Source organism: Chelonus insularis, unplaced genomic scaffold (genome assembly GCF_013357705.1).
Source record: "Chelonus insularis isolate UGA/USDA-ARS -01 unplaced genomic scaffold, ASM1335770v1 contig_57_pilon, whole genome shotgun sequence".
NCBI lineage: Eukaryota > Metazoa > Arthropoda > Insecta > Hymenoptera > Braconidae > Chelonus > Chelonus insularis.
The window spans coordinates 128,679-149,118 of NW_023276654.1; the positions used below are offsets into that span (position 1 = coordinate 128,679).

Genomic DNA, 20,440 nt, shown 5'->3' on the forward strand with positions numbered 1-20,440 from the left:
GCGCCTCTTCCCTGGAACGTCTTGAGCGTGAAGGGACCAGCATAATCTACCCCAGTAGTGTGAAATGGTCGAACTAGTACCACACGATCAGCTGGAAGCTGGCCCATAAGCTGTTGAGCACGTCGAGCGTGATATCAAGCACAGATCACGCATCTCAAGTATACCTTCTTGATCAGCGAAAGCTGCGAGCTTAGAGACAAAGTGCGATGATGGTAATTGAAGCCCATCTCGCAGAGCTTTAATTCAAATGGAAAGTGAAGTCGTTGTATGATCTTCACCCAGATGAGCTGAGCATCGAGCTGTTCTTGTGGAGCGATAGGATTGTGAGCTAACGAGCTGGTGGTTCTCCCTCTGAGCAAGGCGATAAAGCGTAGACAAAGAGCAGTAATGCGGAAGAGCTTGTAGAGCGATGAGTATTTTGATAGAAGGGACCACAATGGATGATCTTCTTCGAATGGAGCTTTAGCTGCGTGCAATAACACGCCTGATCTTTCTTTTTTATGAGCAAGAGCTGAAAGTTTGAACTGTTGAGCTGGCCAAGAAGAAAATGAGCCTTTAAGCCACTCAGGTCCTTTCCACCAGAGCTTGAACATAGTTAGTTGGTTTGGAGTAAAGCCGCGAGAGGCATAATCCGCTGGATTTTGTTTTCCAGGGACGTAGAGCCGTTTAGCGGTTGGATTGAGCTCTTGGATGGATAAAACTCTGTTGCGCACAAATTTTTTCCACTTGGATGGATGACTAAGAATGTTAGTGCTACAAATGAATCAGTCCATAAATAGATATGAGCTTGAGCTAATTCGAGCACTTCTTGAGAATGTTTCACGAGCTTTGAGAGCATCCAAGCAGCAGTTAGTTCGAGCCGAGGAGTAGTAACTGGTTTTAATGGTACTACCTTAGTTCGAGCACACAAGAGCTGGATCTGAGCTGATTCGTTTGAGTTTTGAACTTTAATATAAATGAATGCATTTATGGCTAACTGCGATACATATAAGAAGCCATGTATTTCTACGTATGAGCTGGAGATCGTGTTGAGCCATCTAGAGATGTGACCATGAGCGAGATATGGTAACTCGTCTCGTAGGTGCGTCGACCGTTGAAAGAGCTGAGCAGGAAATTCATCATCCCATCTCGATTTGTTTGACCAGAGCTCTTGAATGAACATTTTTGCTCGAACTATTACTGAAGCTGAGAATCCGAGCGGATTAAAGAGCTGAGCTACTTCGGAGAGCACTAAGCGTTTCGTTAGTTTCTTGAGCGTTTAGCTTTTTGGTGAGAAGATGAATTGATCAGATGCAGGACTCCAAGATAGTCCAAGCACTTTTAGTTCTGTATCATCTAGAGCTTGAGCAGGAGCAGTTGAGAGACTTTGTAGAGCTAGAGCTTGTAGAAGAGCAGGGCTTTTGCTTGACCACTTTGCTAGAGGGAAGCTCCCCGCTATGCAGAGTTTTATTAGATCTTGAGCTATGAGCTGAGTTTCGTGCAAAGTATCTGAGCCATCGAAAATGTCATCGACATAACGACCTTTCGTCATAGGAGCTATTGCACGAGGATATTTCATGCCTTCATCTTCTATTAGTTGAAGTAGAACTCGTACAGCAAGAAATGGAGCTGGCCTGGTACCATAGGTAACCATGGTGAGCTGACATGGAACTATATTGTTATGTTCATCGAGCCAAAGAATCCTCTGGAGATCCCAATCTGCTAGATGAACGTCTATCTGTCGAAACATCTTCGTTAAGTCAGAGCTAAATATGATTTTGTTTTGTCTAATCCATAACAAGACGTCGAAGATGTCGACTTGGAGCTTGGCACCAGTATGAAGAACATTATTGAGCGAGAAACTACAGCTTGTCTGAGCTGATCCATTGAAGACGACTTTCAACTTTGTGGTAAGACTCTGCTCACGAAAAACTCCATGATGAGGCAAATACAAATGAGGCAGACCATTGGGTTGCAGCGATGACCCCTTTACCGAGACCCTCAACCCTCCTGATACCGAAGTATCATGTGCCAAGGTCATCTCATTCGAGCGATCACCAGATACAATACCTGGACTTCCTCTTGAGCTTGATTGAACTTCTGGAGCACGCCTTATATGTCCTAGAGCTTGATATTCGTTCACAAATTGCGTGTAGAGCTGATTGAGCTTAGAGTTATTTGAGAGTCGCTTGAGCATTGATCGAAGACATTTGAGAGCTAGGGTTTTAGATTCTCTAAGAGCTGTTGGTGATGGAACTATTGGAAGTCTAACAACATATCTTCCAGTTGCATCCCTTAAGTGAGTTTCGATGAAATGAGCTTCACAGTGTTCTTTATCTGGAGTAAGCTTAGAAGAATGAGCTTGAGCTGTCTCTTCTTGAACCCAAAACTTGGATATTAGTTCATGAAGATCGTGATCCTGTTTCACGTGAAGAGCTGAACTTGCTAGATAGGATGAGCTTGACTTAGTTGCACCGAAGACGATCCAACCAAAAATAGTCTTGAGAGCTATGGGATCTGAGGCGTGACCTCGTCTGAGCTCCGAGCGAATGATTTGAGCTAATGGTATAGAGCCTAGAGAAACATCAATGTTACCTGGCGTTCTATACTGAGGATCTGCGAGCTGTAAGCCTTTGAGATGAGACCACGATGGGCTGTCGATGTTGTAGGTAGGAAAGACTGTTGTTATCTTGCTGAGCATGTGAACAGGAACTTGCATTTGGTCGTCTGAGTAGAGAGATTCAAGCGTATTGATGCTTAGACCCCGTGTACGACCAGCAGCAGCGTTGCCAATACCAGTGAGCAGGATTGATGATCGTTGTTTTAGGAGCTGGAGTTAACGAGCTAATTTATTTGTTATGAAAGAGAGCTCTGATCCTGAACCCAACAACATTCTTACTGGTTGACGAGCCAAGACAGAAGCAATTAGTTGAGCTTGAGCTGTTGCAAGTAAAGCTGTTGGATAAACCGACAATTCTTGAACTTGTTTAAGAGCTGAAGGATCGCAGGAACTAGTAGAGCAAGATAGAGCTACTGAAGAGCTTATCGGAAGACCAGAGGTCGAGCTTAGAGATGATTCAGGAGCGGGAGCTGAACTGGAGTATAAATCAGGAGCTGGTGGAGAGCTGCGTTTTGAGTTGATCTGGAGCGTAAATCAAGAGCTAGTTGAAAGCTAAGCGTTGAGCTGAGGGTTGAGTTGAGCTGTTGAGCTAACAAGGGAGAGCTACTTCGAGCTAACAACAAAAGGAACAAAAATTAATTCTTGAGCATGACTGTCAAGGTTAATTGGAGCTTATCAATTTGATGTGGTTGGAGGTTGTTGAGCTGGAGCTGGATCGGATGAGCTTGAGCTGGTTGGAGCTGCAGGAGCTGGAGCCGAGCTGATTTGAGAAATGGCTTCAGAAGTCAAAACCTCCCGAAGCGAGCTGAGCGATGGATAAGCGGTGTTAGAGCCGAGCGTTCGCTCCTATTCTCTCCTGATGGAAGGATCGAGCCGACGAACTAAGTGGTAGACAAGTGGCATGTCCCACTTGTCAACCTCGGCATCTAGAGCTTTTAGCGAATCGAGAGCTTCTCTAACCCCATTGAGCAAGTCGTGGAGACCCTCAGATGTTGGTTCTACCACTGAGCTGTCGCCGAAGAGCTTGTCTAGCTGTGTTGATATCAAGAGCCTTTTGTTCTCGTAGCGAGAAGTGAGCAGATTCCACGCGATGGCGTAGTTGTCATTGGTGGTCCTCAAATTCTGGAAAAGCCGAGTTGCGTTACCCTGAACTGCAACCTTGAGCAGCATCATCTTGTGGACGTCGATGAGCTCTGCGTTGTTGCCAACCATGGCCTGGAACAAGTTTTCAAACTCCTTCTAATCCTGGTATTTCCCACTGAAGGGTTTGATCTTGATTTTCTCGAAGAGATGAGCACCAGGTGAGCAAGATGTACGAGCTTCAGGAGAGCTTGATGGTTGAGCTGAGCGAAGAGAGCTTATGAGGTTAGTCAGGATTGCCCGAGCTTCGTCGTAGACCTCTAACGTTATAAGATAAACCTTCTGCTTCTTGTACGCGGAGCTAAGATAGAGCTGAGAGAATTTTGGGGCGAGGTCATTGTTCAGTTGACTAAACAACTGCCACGTCTTCTCACGAACAGAGAGCTTAGATTCAAGCTGAGAGAGAGAGCTTGTTTACATCTTCTGAGAGACAAACATCAAGAGCTCCAAAAAGAAATTCCTTTCTTTCATCTTGAAGAGCTAGTTGAGCTGTAAAGTGAAGCTCGACGTCGGCCTCGAGCATCGATACGTTGGTCATTATTAATGACGCGATTAGAATCTTCGAGCACCAGCACAAAAACTCACTTTTCTGTTTACTAGCACCAAAGACCCACACAAAAAATGTGAATAAGTTCACTGTGTTTACGTGAAGTCCTAAAGTTAGCCACATCTACGAACCACACTGAGCTAAACTCACGACCAACGAGTGTGAGCGAGAGAGCTTCTAAAGTTAATGAGCGCGAGCGAGAGAGCGATACTTCGCGGGAGCGCGCGAACGCCAGAACAAAAAAAATGTTTTTTTTACGAGCACTTTCAATTCACTGCTGACCACATCCGGCTCGAAGGACCAATGTGTATTTTGAGAACCGAAAATTATTGATTGGGTTGATTTATTTATAGCTAAAAGATCGATAGCGATCGAGCTCCGCCGTAGGATGTGGTCAGGAGAGGTGCACACACACAATAGACTCTTTTCTTGAGCTTATTTATAAGTTTTATTACAAAAATAAAGTATTTTTCACGTTAACAATGACTTCTTAACAATTTATGAGCTTTACTGAACTTTATTGAAACTGAATAGAATTTATCAAGAGCTTGAGATGATTAGGATATACAAAATAGGAACGAGCGATAATCGAGCACGTGTACTTGAGCGTCGCGTGAGAGTTAATGGGTGCAAACACGTTGTAGCCGGCGTCGATAGACCTAGAACAATAGTAAAAGAAGAGCTAGGATAGGGTGAGCGGATCGAGTGAGCTCGACTGAGCACGAGCTGGGACGAGAGTGAGTCCAACTGACAGGTTGCGATTAACCTCTCGCAACAACATCAATGCTTCTACTGACGAAGTTCAATCTAATTTTTATGAACTTGGATTAAAAAAAGAAGAATTATCATCCAGACACCGGAAAACAGCAAGATTCTGCTATTGTAATATACACGGAATGGGATTTAGTGATGAAAAAGATGATGAAGATCAATTAAGCATTAATGAATTTTTATTGAAAATTCCTGGAAAAGCTCAAAAGGAAGGATTGATGATTGCTTACAAAGGTGGTAACTGCAGAGAATCTAAATTAAAAAAGTTGGAAATTTGAAATTACAATAATCTAGGAGTATTGAATTGTCCTAAATTTGTAAACATTATACAATATATCAAGCAAGAAGATCATAAAACTTATAATTATGTGGAAACTTTATCATGTGGGAAACATTGTCAATTGACTAAAATAGACAAAGTGGCACATTGTCCAAAACGAGAGGTGTTTTGTTTCAAATATGTTTTGGATAAAATGTACTCATTAAGAACAATTATCTTATGTCAGTGAATCACTTTTAATAAAACAGTATATAAAATTTTAGTCATGTCAGTAGTAATATACAGGTGAATAAATCAATCAAAATTACTTTAATTAATGTGAAGCTTTGTAAAAATAAATGTGAATAAAATGTATTTATAATCAGCCTTCTTTTAAAAATTTTACTTTTCTACAAAACTAAAAAGTAATTTCTTATCTGTAAATCATAACTTTTATAAGAAACACACTTATTCGTGTGTGTAAGATAACATAAAAACAATCAAACTTGTAAAAATTGAACCAAATTATTAAAATAATATTAAAGTAATTTTTAAAGTAAATTATATTTTTTGTTATTAGAAACACAGTCTTTCTTGAATACATAGGTAACATAGAAAATTGAACTTATAAAAACTCAAATTTACAAAAATGATACTAAACTACAGAAATAATATTTTAAAGTAATTATAATAGTATATATTATACCTTCTGATTAAAAAAAACACACTCTTGTGAATATATAAGATAACATTCAAAAAAAAATTAAACTCTTGATGTTGCTATGTATTTATGCTCTTTAAGGGTGTCAATATGTAAACCATATGCTTAACCATAGAGATTTTAAGTTTCTTTTTTTAGTTCTCGCCTTTCGATCAATAGACAAGGGTGAGAGAATCTTCGATAGAGAAAGTAAGAATGTGTGATTTATATAAAAACAATGACAAAATTTATTAAAAAATTATAACAACAATTTAAACGTTACCAACAGATGATTTCTTTTACTCTGGTCGAGATGAATTACAATTGATTGGTCCTTAGTCGGTGCTCAAGTCAGCACAATTATTCACTTTGTTATGTCCGACTTTATGGTTACAATTTTTCTTTTTTCTCCTCCCTCATATACATACATTTCGCTTTATTTTTGGTAAACCAAAAATAAACGCATACTTAATTTACCGATACGCTGACAAACTAATTTTTGTCTTTGACGGAAGTTGAGTTTCACGCTTCCTCATGAGAGAACTCATTTCCCATGCAGAAACCCGAAGCCCTTACTTAATGGAAAAATTCGTTTTGTTCAAATTTTAGGTTCTCAAGCTGACTAAGCTGAGAAACAGGTCTTTATTTTTGCTACCTTACAAAATAGAGGCTATATTTAAATAAAAGGAATTTCATTGTAAGTACTTTTTAAATAAAACGCTGAAATCGGAAGCGCTTACGATGCTCTATCGTTTCCGGTCTTCTTGGAAACCCCCGGCGACTTAGACCAAGTACCGAGTCTACCTGTAGACTAAACAATTTTTATCTATGATTTTTATTTATATCTATTTTTGACATAATTAGAAGTCCCTTGCTTCAGGCGCGCACAAGTCCCTTCGCATGGTCTTTCCCCTTTTTGGAAAGCTAACGCTCTTCCTACGTCACGTACTCATTTTTTAAAATTTTACTGCTTTTCGCCGCGCGGGTTTTTCAAAAGCAATAAAATATCTAGAAGATGAATTTCTCAACTATTCTCCGAAATTCTTTCTATTTGAACGAAATCTTGAGAAAACACAAAGAAAAATAAATTACGTAATAATCGTGAACCCCAATCCGTAAACTTTATTGGTATTCATTTTGAGCTTCTTGAAAAATGTATTTTTAATAATTAAGTGAAATAATTGAAGTATATGTAGACATTACAATGTTGATCAATAGTCTATTAAAACAATTGGAAATAATATCGAACAAAAATTGCCTGAGATATTTAACTTCCCAGTGGGAAGTTATACTAATGGGTCCGATTTTGCGAATCCCGAATTCAGACATATCTCCACGTTTTAAGGTCCCCAGAGTCGAATACGATCGTTTTCCAGTAGATGTTTGTGTATGTGTATGTACGTATGTGCGTTCGGAATTATTTTTCGTCTCGATTATATCGAGAATAAAAAACTAGCAAAAATGGAAATCGACCTGAATTTCGCAGTTTATAAATTATACCATTCTTTAGACAAAATTTCGAAATCTTTTAAAAAATATGATTATTAAATGATAAGAATACTTGTATGAAAATATGATGACAACATTTTATCGAAAAAAAAATTTAAAAAAAAAAAATCAGCAAATGAAAGAATTTAAAACTAGTATCAGGATTGATAAAACAGCATTAAAAACGCTGTAATAGTTAATAATAAGAAATTGTGTTTATAACATTTAAACATTGTAACTAACCAATGATTGTTGTCCATGGTAATATTCAAATAGAAAGTTTCAAATTATTATAAACAATAAAATTAGGGATCGATGCTATACATATGAGTACTTTTAACGCATAATCTTTTCTTTTACTGAAAAAATGTTACCAACCGTAGGACATAAATGAAAACATACTTTTTTCGTTTATAACAATGAAATTTTTTGTAAGTAATGTAAAAAAGAGATCCATGCAATATATTTGAATTCTTCCGACGCATAATTTTTTCTTTTACTAAAAAAAAAGCTACCAACCGTATAACATACATAGAAACTCACTCTTTTTCTTTATAATAATTGAATATGTTATGAACAATTGGAAACGGGTTCTATTAGAAGTGTTTTTTCATTTTTTCCACTGGGAAGTTGGTCGTGTGGACCTTTCGGGTCGCACCCAGACCACTGCAGAGCACTGATATTCTACAGATGTTTGTAATTAATTTCTATTATTTACTGTTGTTTACTATTCAAAATGAATAATAATCCAGTGAGAAAGTTGCAATGTATTTATTCCTACTTTCGATTGACAATAAAATTCAATAGTTGAATATTTATCCTGGTTGCGTTGATTCGTTGTTTAAAAACAATACATATTATTTTTCTGTTAACTATTTTACTCGACACTGATTGATAATATTTCAAAGATTAATAAAAAAACAATGATAATACGTGCACTACGAAGAATCATAAGCGTTGATGGATTATAAGATATTTAGGGGCGCTGGTATTGTCTCTTTGCCTTACTTTTGCAATCTATAGTGCGCACTATCTTCTTTCTGTTGAGGCACAAGCATCACAACAAACACACTTGGTTTAACGCTTGTGTTGCATACACTTGATGTATTTAAATAAGGATTTAAAAGGGATTGTTTTTAAGTGTAACCTATCACAATTTACAGGAAATTGATATTATATTTTCAAGCCCCTAGAGGGCAGATTGTACACCAATAGATCGATATTTTTTGTTTCTTAGTTGCTAGAGGGTAGGTATGTATATCGATAGATATGTATTTTTGTTCTTCAGTCACTAGAGGGCAGATGTATCAACCAAAAATCATACAAATGTTTCCCCTACTGAATAGTTCATTAAATACTTCAATTCACCCGAGTTTTTTAGTGGTTTAAAGTAAATTTGAATCGAATTTTCTATGTAAATATGATTTATTAAAAATCAGAGATAATACACCACAATAATATTTAAAGTAAAATATATCTATTAACTATTTAAATACCTTCAAATGTAACCTATCACAATCTACAGAGAATTGAAATTAGAAGACAACGTATCAGTGGATTCCACAAAGCAAGACAATTGATTTCACAAAAAGTACACTTTAATGCATTCAAAATAATGTAATCAAATTCATTATAATGATTCTAAAATAAATTTGTTTAAATTTAGATATTTTCTGGCATTTACTTGTAGCACCCTCTAACACACGACCAATTAATTGCTAAAAATTGATATCTTGCACCCGGCACAACAGCAGCGTCACGTAATGGAGAATATTGATAATAATTGGACGTGAATTTAAAATAATTAACATTAAATTACCGAAATACTAACGCCATTGTATAAAAAAAAGGTTGGTGACAGTTACCAGCAGAAGCTTTTTGAAAATTCAAATTTTTTACTTGCCATAGCAGCGCGAACTAATAAAAAAAATCGGTAATGGTTACCGCTCAAGATCGATTACAATGTGGGGATGAATTTGTAGGGGTTGCCGCGTAACAGCAAAATCATGAGTAAGGGTAAAGAATTCATACTATAAACATTCAATGATTTTTTGCTCATTAATATATATACCTGTTAATTATTTAATGATTTTTATGTGATTGACCGCGAAACACGAAATTTTTCAATATTTACTAATGGCGCATGCGTGCAGCGTCGCGCTTGGTGTGGTTTGGCTAAAGGGCATTGACGCGACATCTAATGGTTGGCCGTGGTGGGGCTGAGTATGATTTACGCTGGGTGAACGCTGTTTCGAGCGTTCAGTCTTGCTCAGCCAGGACCTACGCACGGGGGGCTTCTTGCTACCGCTCGTCGCGTGGGAATATGAGATTGAAGAAAGCTGCGCACAAACGCGTTGCCGTATTCCGGCCACTCCGCGCAAATATGTATGCTTCCAACTTCCTTTTAGTTGCAGGAGTGGCGCTTGAGCTGTTAATTCTGCAAGTGAGAGCACAACAACACAGCAAAACATGAAGGCATAGAAAAAAAATAGGCATATATTTGGTACTACGAGCCACGTGTATTACACAACAATGTTTGACACCGGTGCTTAGCAGCGGGGCATGATGGCCGCTTCATATACAGGTGCTCATAGCTAATAATTTCGACAAGCATCTTGGTTGTGCGCTTCGCACGCTCGTTGCTATCACTGATGTGAACATTCTAAAATTATAATTCAAACAATTATCTATTCTTACATTTACCACGAAATATTCCTGTTGTATCTATATTACAACGTTTTAATATTGTTCTTGTTTTATGAAACAAATCCGCCACGTGTATTACACTACAATGTTTGAAGCAAGGATTGCTGGATATACGCCTATTGTATGAGCGGGGATGTACTGAAGAGCTTCTATAATTTGCAGCGCATTCATTACAAGCTTTGCAGTTATTATCAGCACAATTTAAATTTTACTTGACTGTTAGAGTGGCCGAAAATTTAAGGCACGTTGATGAATTATTTTGTAGCCAATTGCGGTAATAATAATCAGCTGACATTGAACAGTGGCCTACAAACACGTACGTCAGAGCAGAGTTATATGAACAAACGATCTCTACGGTTGACGGGACAGTTGATGACAGTTCATCTGACGATTACAAGATTAATTGAATTATTATAATTGAACAGTAACGATTGAATTAAGCGTTATACTTAAAAGATACCTTAACGTACAAATCTCAGGGAGTATTTATGTTGGTCGTTTAGACGTTGTTTACAAATATTGAGTCTGTCGTGCACACGACAACAATGCGTGACCTTAGCCAGCAACGGATTCTCGAACCTTCGAGACTCTTGTTGAGTTGTGAGGCGTTAGTTACTCGAGAACAAAGTAAGATATAGAGTTAATTACTCAATGATAAGAAGATAGTCGAAATGACACGAAATCCATGCAAGAATTAATAAGATGTAGAGCAGGTTCACGCTTGTTGCGTTGTATCCGCCTCGTCGAATTTGCCAAATGGACGACGATAGCTCCTACCGGTCTTTCTGGCTCCTCCAGACATCTATCTTGCTTTCGCCCAAGATTTTTTGACGATGTTTTATTTCACAAACTGAACTAGTCTCTCAAACTAGTGTTTCACCGACTTTGGTGACTTGATTACGATAAAATACTCTTAATTTTATTGTTACTTCTCGAGTGTGTCGCAGCTTGTTCTCTTGCTGCTACACGATCTCCGTGTATCCCTACTAGTCAATAATTTAGGGCAGTGGGGCCAGTAGCGCGAGATCGCTACAATCCTTGTCTCAGACTACAAATTTTCGTGTAAATCATGTAAACTGATTGTTTTAATTCATTAAAAATCCATACATTTATATTATCTATCCGTATATTGTTATTTTCGAATGTTGATGAAATATACAATGGAATAATTTCAAGATATACAATTTTACCTACAATAAATGTCTTGGGACCAATGTATTGGATTTTTTCCATTTTTTCCTGTAACTAACATTACATTACATAACGTTTTAATATCTGAGTTTTCGTCGAACCTATCAATCCTATTAGAAATAATGACATTATGCGCAATTTTTTTATACATTCGCAACCCTACATGAGTGGTTCCATGGATATATTTCAATACAATTTCCAATAAATCCTTAAAAAGAAAACATGACATTGTCCATGAAGATCTAAGATTACGAACTTTTTCAGCAAGGTGTAGTAACATATGAAAATTGATGGACATGTATCGACGGTCATACGAGGAATAAAATTTCGAAAGAAAAGCTCTCTACAGTTGTTCGGCAATATCAATTGAAATTTAAGTATTATGTGTTTGACTCAAGAGATATATTCCATGGATCAATTTTAAATATTGAATTAAGTGAACTGGTTTCATAATATCGTGTAGAATAGGAACATGGTATATTACCAGTACCAGCTGACGTTAAGGTTTTTACGTTTCTTACAATATTCAATACATTGGAAAAATTAACTCCGTTTTTCAATGTTTTGAATTACTCATACATAGGTTTCAAGTAAATATTGAAATAGGTTTAATTTCTCCAAACCATAAAATTCTCTTTTTGACTGCGCTTTTCGTAGGGTAACCCATTAATCATCAAAAATACGGGCCATACGCTGAAACTTTTCGATTTAAAAACTAGATCTCATCGGTGTACCATGTGAATGAAAAATCGTTTGGATTTAATAATATTCTACGTTCTCCTGTAAATTTTTTATAAATTAGGGTTCTCAACACATTCTAAATTTAAGTATAAATTTTGCAACTGGCTAATAATCACCATTTAGATAAAGTAGTCTTATCCGACATTAGTTGTACGTTCATATATTTCCGTTTGAGTTCGTAAAACTATTATACGTTGTTTACAATAAATATGTCTAATCACTGAAATTTGATCATATTCACAATATTTTCAAAGTTTATACAAAGTATCTCTAAAATAAGTAACTGGCAAAAGATGTTAATTTATAATTTGGAGTATATCAGCGAAAGTACTACTTGACTGATTTCGAGTCTATACCAAGGTTAAAAGACTTTACATGCTCTCTTTTTGAGTTATAAAAGCTCCTTTATACAATGCCTCATCTCCATACAGGTTAATATTATTCCTAGTATTTTCATCTTCTTCATTGCTTTCAGAGTTTTGTGATCTTTCACTATCAGAGTTTATGTCACTCCCACTCATTATAATGTTCTTCTGAACTATCAATAGTACTGTCTGCAAAAAATAATAAAACAGCTATATTACCATTCGTTAAGTATTTTGAATTAATCATATGGGAGTGTTAGTAATATAAAGTAAATCAAGATCAATACCTGATTCTTTATTGAAGTCAAGATCACTGTCACTTATGACAATAGACTCATGATAAAAAACTTTACTTTGAGGACTCTCATAATAGTTTGTATCTAAAGAAAACACTTGATTATAATTATCAGCTTCAATATTGTTTGAATACCTATTTTCGATGATAGTAAGCACTATCTGCAGTAGTAATGTCAGAATTAGATCAAAATATCAATCTTCTTACAATCATACAGATGTAGAATATTAGATTAAATTACAATTGATGAATTGACTTTTTTGACAGCACTAATCTCTAAGTATATCCTGGTATGTTCTCATGTTGTTCTATAAAATTGATATCAACGTCTCTGTTATGATTACTATCAATGGGACCTAATAATTCGTTATCTAAAATATAGACAGACTATTATTATCAAATATAAGAAAACAAGTTTATTTCGGTAAGCCAACTGCAAAAAATTAAGTTAAAAGAATGATAAAATTATTCACCTGAACTCGATGAAGAATCATTGATGTCTGGGTGTAGTATTGAATTAAATCGACTGTGAGAGCTGAAAAAAACATGCATCAAATTCCTTTGCTTTTCATCGCAGTAGTTATCAAATTTTAAAATTTGTCTTGTACATATAAAATTCAAAAATTTTTTTAATTTTCAATCTATACAATTCAGGATCAGACAAAATACTATCAAGAGTAATTTCCCGAAATTTTATGACTGATACTTAGACTAAAATAAATCTTCTTTCATACCCTCTTCAAAATTTTAGGGTAGTCTACCCCGGCCATAGAGGGCTGCCAGAAGTGGCTTTTAATTTTCAGTAGGTATAGAAGATTCACTGTAGAAAGTTCCGTGACTTTTGAAATGACTACCTAAAATTTATCATTGGCTCTTTGTCTATTATAAGTAAACATGGTACTTACCGTTCTCTTTAATCAATATAAAGATTTTCATTACGTTGTTTTCGTAATTGCTATCTTCTTGTCCTACGTAATGGTTCAGTTGATCGATAGTTAGAACTAGATATTTTTGTTATTTACTGAGCTTGATATTACTCAATTGCAGAACTGATGTCATTGTTTGAAATCTTTATGCCTTTATTCAAGCGATACTTATAAATTTGCAAATGTTAATCAGATTTAATAATATTATATGTACTTTGATATCGATATATTCATTCACATGCCCCAATGTATATTGATAAACTTATACGTACATATGTATACATAAAACCTTGAAGTTGAGATCGAGGGCGTGCCGAACTGTAGTATACATTATAATACTCGACAAGAGAGATGTATAAATCTATACTATACTCAACTAGTGTTTATTAGTTGTTTATTAGAAAAAGTGAAATATTGTTAAATGAAGAAAAAAGTGTTCAAAACAAAATAGGCTATTATAGTTTAGACAGAATAATGTATGTGCTCTGTCATTTAGTGTAATGATTGAACTAAAGTGGATAAAAATATTCTCTGACGCATGTGGATCGGAAGTCTACCTTGAGTTGATGATTGAGGAATAGTAGAATTGTACGAAGCTAAAATACTAACAATTTCATGAAAGTATTTAGCGACTGTAGTTGCCAATCATTAAAAAAAATTAAACATGATAAATAATCACAGATACTAAAAAGTGTATTGAATTGTAGTTGACGTTCTCGGTCGGGTTATCAAGGACAAACAAAACGATCGAATGATAGCTAAAGAGTTAAAAGTGACAAAAACAAGAAAAAAGGGGAAAAACACGTCAACGAAACGGTTGAAATAAGTGGAAAATGAAACGAATGAATTAAAATATCTTCACGATGATAGTAAAGATAATGCACTATAGAATGACAGTCAACAGGCTAATTCTGTAGAAAATGCTGGTTGTGAAAACTATAAGAGATGCATTTGGACTTCTCGAGGTTAGACATCAAAACTATTCATCAATATACATAAATATGCACACACATACATTAAATATCATTATTTTTTTACTGTCAATTTTCTGCTTTACAGTTACACCAGAATTTGTAGCAGCTCATGAAATGCAATCAATATTGTTAAGGAAGTATTTGGAAACACAAAAAATTCCAATGTCATAATCATCATTGGTGGTAAATAATTTTTAAAATTCTTTTAGTGTTTTCTTCGCCTGGAAAATTCCCTAGACCATTTTACACATGGAAGTGTTTAGACACCTGTCTTAAACTGTCTTTTTATATCTTCTAGCATAATCTTTTTTACCTGGCTGCCTAATGATGCCTAAAGATTTACAATTAATCAAGAATATTTAGCTAAAAAGTACAGCTTTATCATAAAAATACTGAACTATTTTCTATAGAATTACCAATGTCTATCGAATTCGCGGAATCGATTTGCAAAATAATAATTTTTATAAATCATATGAAATAGTTTAATAAACATAGCATGTGCCCATCATATAACTCATTTTTGAATTTCAGTACAGCTTGAACGTTAACACCGGCGTAAAAATTAAGACAGAGATTTTGAAAAATTGGTTCTCTCGAGCAAACAGCTGTAAAAGAACGATGTTGCGATTACTATTAGATAAAATCCTGAAGAAACAACAAACATTAGAAACAGAAACAGCAGAAAAGATTACCATGTGTTCAAAAAGCAGTTATAAGTAACAATATTAATCTATTCAAAATTCAAACTGTAGTGATAAGAATAACTCCAATAACGTAAGAAAATGTAAACAGTTAACTTTTAAATCTAACTAATTTACTTTTACATAATTAAATTAGCTTCCTTTCATCCGGGAAAATTGGCATTCGGAAAGCTTACGTATTTACTTAATTATTTACAGGGTATATAAAAAAAAGACATGACAACGATCGGACAACAGCAGAATATAACGATATTTTCAAAAAAAAACTTCAGTTTATGAGAATACGAAATTACCACCGGAATTACAAGAAGATCTCAAAATGAAGACTCGCGAACGAGCACCAAAAAGTAGAGCACAGGAAGATGAACAATCCTCAAACAACAAGAGAATGAAGAATAGGAATGACCGATATTGTCAGTTAGCAACAATTGATTCTTTTTTTACATTTTACAATGTTTGTAGTTATATATTAATGACTTTTTCCATCTACAAAATCTTTTACCTCTACAAAACATGAACAATCAGATTCGAATGAATCATGCATTCGAACCCGAAAAAAAATGCGTTTGCCAATCTTCAAGAGCCGAAGAAATAGTTTTACCGAGCCCAATAACACCTGATAACATACCAGCTGAAGAAAATCATGATTTATCAGGTCCAATGATACCAAAAATTACACCATCAAAACCAAAAGATAACACATTAGCTAGAAAAGAAAATTCTCTACCAGGACCATCGATGTAGGAAAATTTCCCACCAAAACCAAGAAACAACGTGATAACTACAAACAATTTGAATATGTCAACAAATTCGTCGCCAAACACTTATAATTATTATCAGTAATCCGAATGCTATTCCCAAAATATGAAGAAAAACCCACCAGGTTATATTGAAAATCGTCCATCTTTAATGAATTATAATTATAATAATGGGGCATCCACATATTATCCAGACAATAAACCTTATTCTCATCCGCAATACCAACAATATTATCCAAATAACCAAAATTAATATTACTTCTCATATTAACAAACTCCATATTTTGCACAATTTAGTCATCCTCCTCAAGTCCAGCCTTACAACAATAATGATAATCAGTATACTAAATTAAAATATAATAAGTGTGTCCATAAATGATCCATTGATAGATATACTTGTAAATATAGTTATATACATAGACATATGTATATTTATGTTATTCTAGTATGGATTATTTTAAAGTCGTATAAACTTTGTGATATTTTATTTAATTTTGATTTTTAATAATTTTAATAGATACTTAATTATAAATAATCGAAAGAAAATTCATTTTCATTACACATTTTCAATATACCTTTGCAGATGAAATATTTACATCTGTGGGTATGCTGCAAATTAAATACGGACACGCGATGGATGCATGCTGACACGCTGCAGATCCAGTACAAGCGCTTGAAAAAATTATGCGGGCAATTTTTACATCTTATGCGGCCGTACTGCTGGCCTTCTTCTAATGTGCTACGAACGCATTTGTTCGCTATGTAAGCATAGTACAGAAATAATGCCGAATGTATGTACAAACGCAGTAAAAACACAGTACAGTCGTCTACAATTTTAAAGAATTTTTCGACTCGGGAAATTGAGATAAAGAATCATTTTGAACAAGAATGCCATGAAGTACACAAAAGCACAAAAATCGATCTTCACAAGGAAACCTCGCGAGGTGGTCACCGTCGATTTAGCTGATGCTTCTATATATAATAATCTACGTCGCAAATAATGAACCACGTATTTATTTGCTGTGGTGAAACGTTTTGAATGGGTGAAAATCACCTCCAAAGTTGACACCCTATAGAGGTGATTTTTAATTTTAATAAAACTTGCGGATATACATTTTTTTTTATTAAAAATAACAAAAATTCTAAAACTTAAAAACTAAAAATTATTTTTTGATGGGACCAACTTCAATCTGAAGAGCATAAAATTTTCCGAGATACGTGTCTTTGCAATTCTTAAAATGACATCGAAATAGATGCCAAAAAAACGATTCTTTTCCTTCGAAAAAATCTATAACTCAAAAACTATAAATCAATACTGTAGTCAATGAATACCTTTGCATCTTGTATTCATTTTAATTTTGGTTAATAGTCATTATTTCATATGTGTATAAAATCGTGTGCTCAGAATAGAAATATGATTATCTTTTATTCTTAAAATTGTGTAACACTAAATAGTTGAAAATGGAAGTTAACCCCCACAATGTTATTCGATTACTTTTAACAAGATTTCAAACTAGGAAAAGTATTGAGACACCTGTAAATGATGCTGAAATACAAGTGAAGAATCACTTTGAACAAATATTATTAAATGCAATGAATGGGTATAGTGATATCGTAATGATGGAGGAAAATTCATTGCATTTTGAAGAACCATGTAGGGAATTGGAAGCAGAAATTATAGAAGACGAAGAATGTGCATCTGCAATCCATGAACCAAAAGTGTCTGATAGAGCATGTACTACTAATAAAGAGAGCTTAAGTCATGATTATAAATTACGAGAAGTTGAGAATTGGCAGAGTGGTAAGAAAAAGAATTTCAGTATTGATAGTGTTAAGCAAAAATTTAGAAATGTACAGTCTTCTCGGCAATTAAAACGCTGGGCACATCAACAAACCAAGGCGAAAAATACAAAGAATAAATAGCTCAAATTTGCAAATATACGTTGGAAAATTTTAAAACTGCTATCGATGCTGGGATGATAGTCGATGATTCCGATTTAAAAAAATGAGCATTATTAGCGAAAAAGAATTCACAATTTAATGGTTTAGACAATTGTTTTAAAGCTGTCACGTCTACCAAACCACTGGATAAAGGAATTGAGATAATGATTTTTTTTAAAGGGGCTACTGGACAAATTCAACCATGAGATGTTTTTGGGTTTAAAATATGGAAAAACTTTGTAAGATACTTTTCAGACAGTGTCTTACTACGACGAGATGATTGAAATTTACACTCGAGAAATAATATTATTAAATTACAATCACTGACTCATAATCAACTCTCGTCTCCACGATACATCAATCTTTTTCGTTGTTCATAGTTTAAAAGTAGTTATACATTTACTAAACCAAATAAATCTAAAAATCCAGTTGATTTTGCATTTAGAAATAACTGTTAGTCTCATTGTGAATTTCTAGGATGTAAAATATTGCAATTTTTCGTTGTGCATGATGTAAAAAATCATTGTGTCTTAAATATTTCTACAATGATATGATAATCATATGTAATACGCACAATAAATGAATAATTTATCTTCTTTATATAGATACAAATCTGGGAAAAAAGGGAATATTTCTTTTTTACATCCGTTGAAGACCTAAAAATGTCGAGGTATGTCAAAATGCGGAATTTGCAGAATTGAATCCATAACTTTGTTCAAATGTACGATTTTTCCATTGTTGTAAAAAAAAAATTACTATTTAATAATCATGTTGTTGTCATAGAAAAAGATTTTTTAATTATTTGTTTATTCAATAGAACATTAACATGAAATCGATTTTCATATATTGTTAAAAAAAAAATTAGCAGTGAATTATTTCAAGATATAAGTCACATGAGATTCGTAAAGAAATATCAAATCTGATGATGATGATTATTCAAGAAAATTTATAATATACAGACGGAAATATAAAGAAAAATGTTTTTCTTACCGTAATTTCGATTTCTTGTGCTAGTCGATGGGCGTAACGTGCTATTAATTTATGTTCATCATCAAGCTTGAGACCTTCTGAACTTTTCAATGTTATTCGACTATCTGATGATCCAAAATCGAAAGTATTGACATATGATTGGTCAATGAATCCATTGTGAGATGGAAGTGGTGATGGAGGACTGCAAAACACGAAATAATGTTACTGTTTTGATAGTTTTCCTGACTCAAAAAAATATAAATAACTCAGTGGCATTAGAGTCAAAAAAAGGAAATCGGTAGATACGGCTAAGAATTAGAGAAAATCATTACGAAGTCACTGAAAACAATTCTTAGTACGAAGAAACAACGTAGAAATGACCCGTTAGATTTTATTAACTTCCCATTAGGAAGTTACTGAAATTGGACCGATAGGTGAAATTTTAATTTTCATCGTATCTCCACGTTTCATGCTATTCGCAAGCATACTGACCAATTTTTAGAAATATATGAGTGTACGTACGTACGTACGTATGTATGTATGTATGTATGGACGTCAGCCTTTTTTTCGTTTTTGATATCTCAAGAACGGATAGAATTATCGTCTTCAACTGAAATTGATTCAAAAGTTATAATCATGAAGATCTGAAAGAAATTTAGACGAATTCAATCGAGCCGTTTTTTTTTATAACAAATTAGCTAAGAAAAAAAATGAAAAAATTAGCTAGTTACAATACTTTTGAGTCAAACAATAACAATTTCATTCAAAAATTGAGTTGATACTGACTAGATATTATTGTTCACAACCAAATATGACTTTCAATAATTACACATTGTTTATGACAATAGGAATTTGTTATAAACAATCAAAAATTGTAATTATTGATTAACTGATGCGTATATCACATAGATTTGGATGCTTACAACAAACATCGATTATAACTACTCAAATTTGTTATAAATAATTACTAATCGGAAGTTCATCGTGTTAGCACGAAGTGTGCTTAGACCTATTTTTTACTAATTATCCCGCAAAATGCGAGAGAAATAAAAAAATTCTTTAAGCGAAACTTGTAGATCTTATCATTCTACATAAGGAAGTAAGCTATCTCCTTACCTATACCTCTAATAATTTGAAATATTATTATTCTCGAAAGCAAAAAATCGAAAAACTAGTTTTTTTTTTTTTAAAAAATGTACCTATGTAAAGTAGACCGTTCTGTATTACCAGGCCTCCTTATTTTTTTTATCTCCTCCACCTTTAACTACTTCAAAGAAAAAAATCTCGAGAACACTTTTTCTCTCTTAATTGCTAAAATCTGAGAAATGGAATGTTTGGTTTTTTCTACTGTTGCTCAGGATTGGAGCAC

At 34.4% G+C, this 20,440-nt stretch overlaps 1 protein-coding gene across 4 annotated transcripts in view; it reads right to left on the minus strand.

Annotated features, from left to right (window-relative positions):
* Positions 1-20,440, minus strand: part of LOC118070371 (dystrobrevin beta) — a 300,960-nt gene that overhangs the window by 65,569 nt on the left and 214,951 nt on the right. For all 4 annotated transcript variants that reach the window (XM_035088930.1, XM_035088929.1, XM_035088931.1 and 1 more), the window contains one exon: positions 19,093-19,273. In XM_035088930.1, the coding sequence (XP_034944821.1) occupies positions 19,093-19,273 (181 nt within the window). The remainder of the gene's footprint in view (positions 1-19,092; positions 19,274-20,440) is intronic.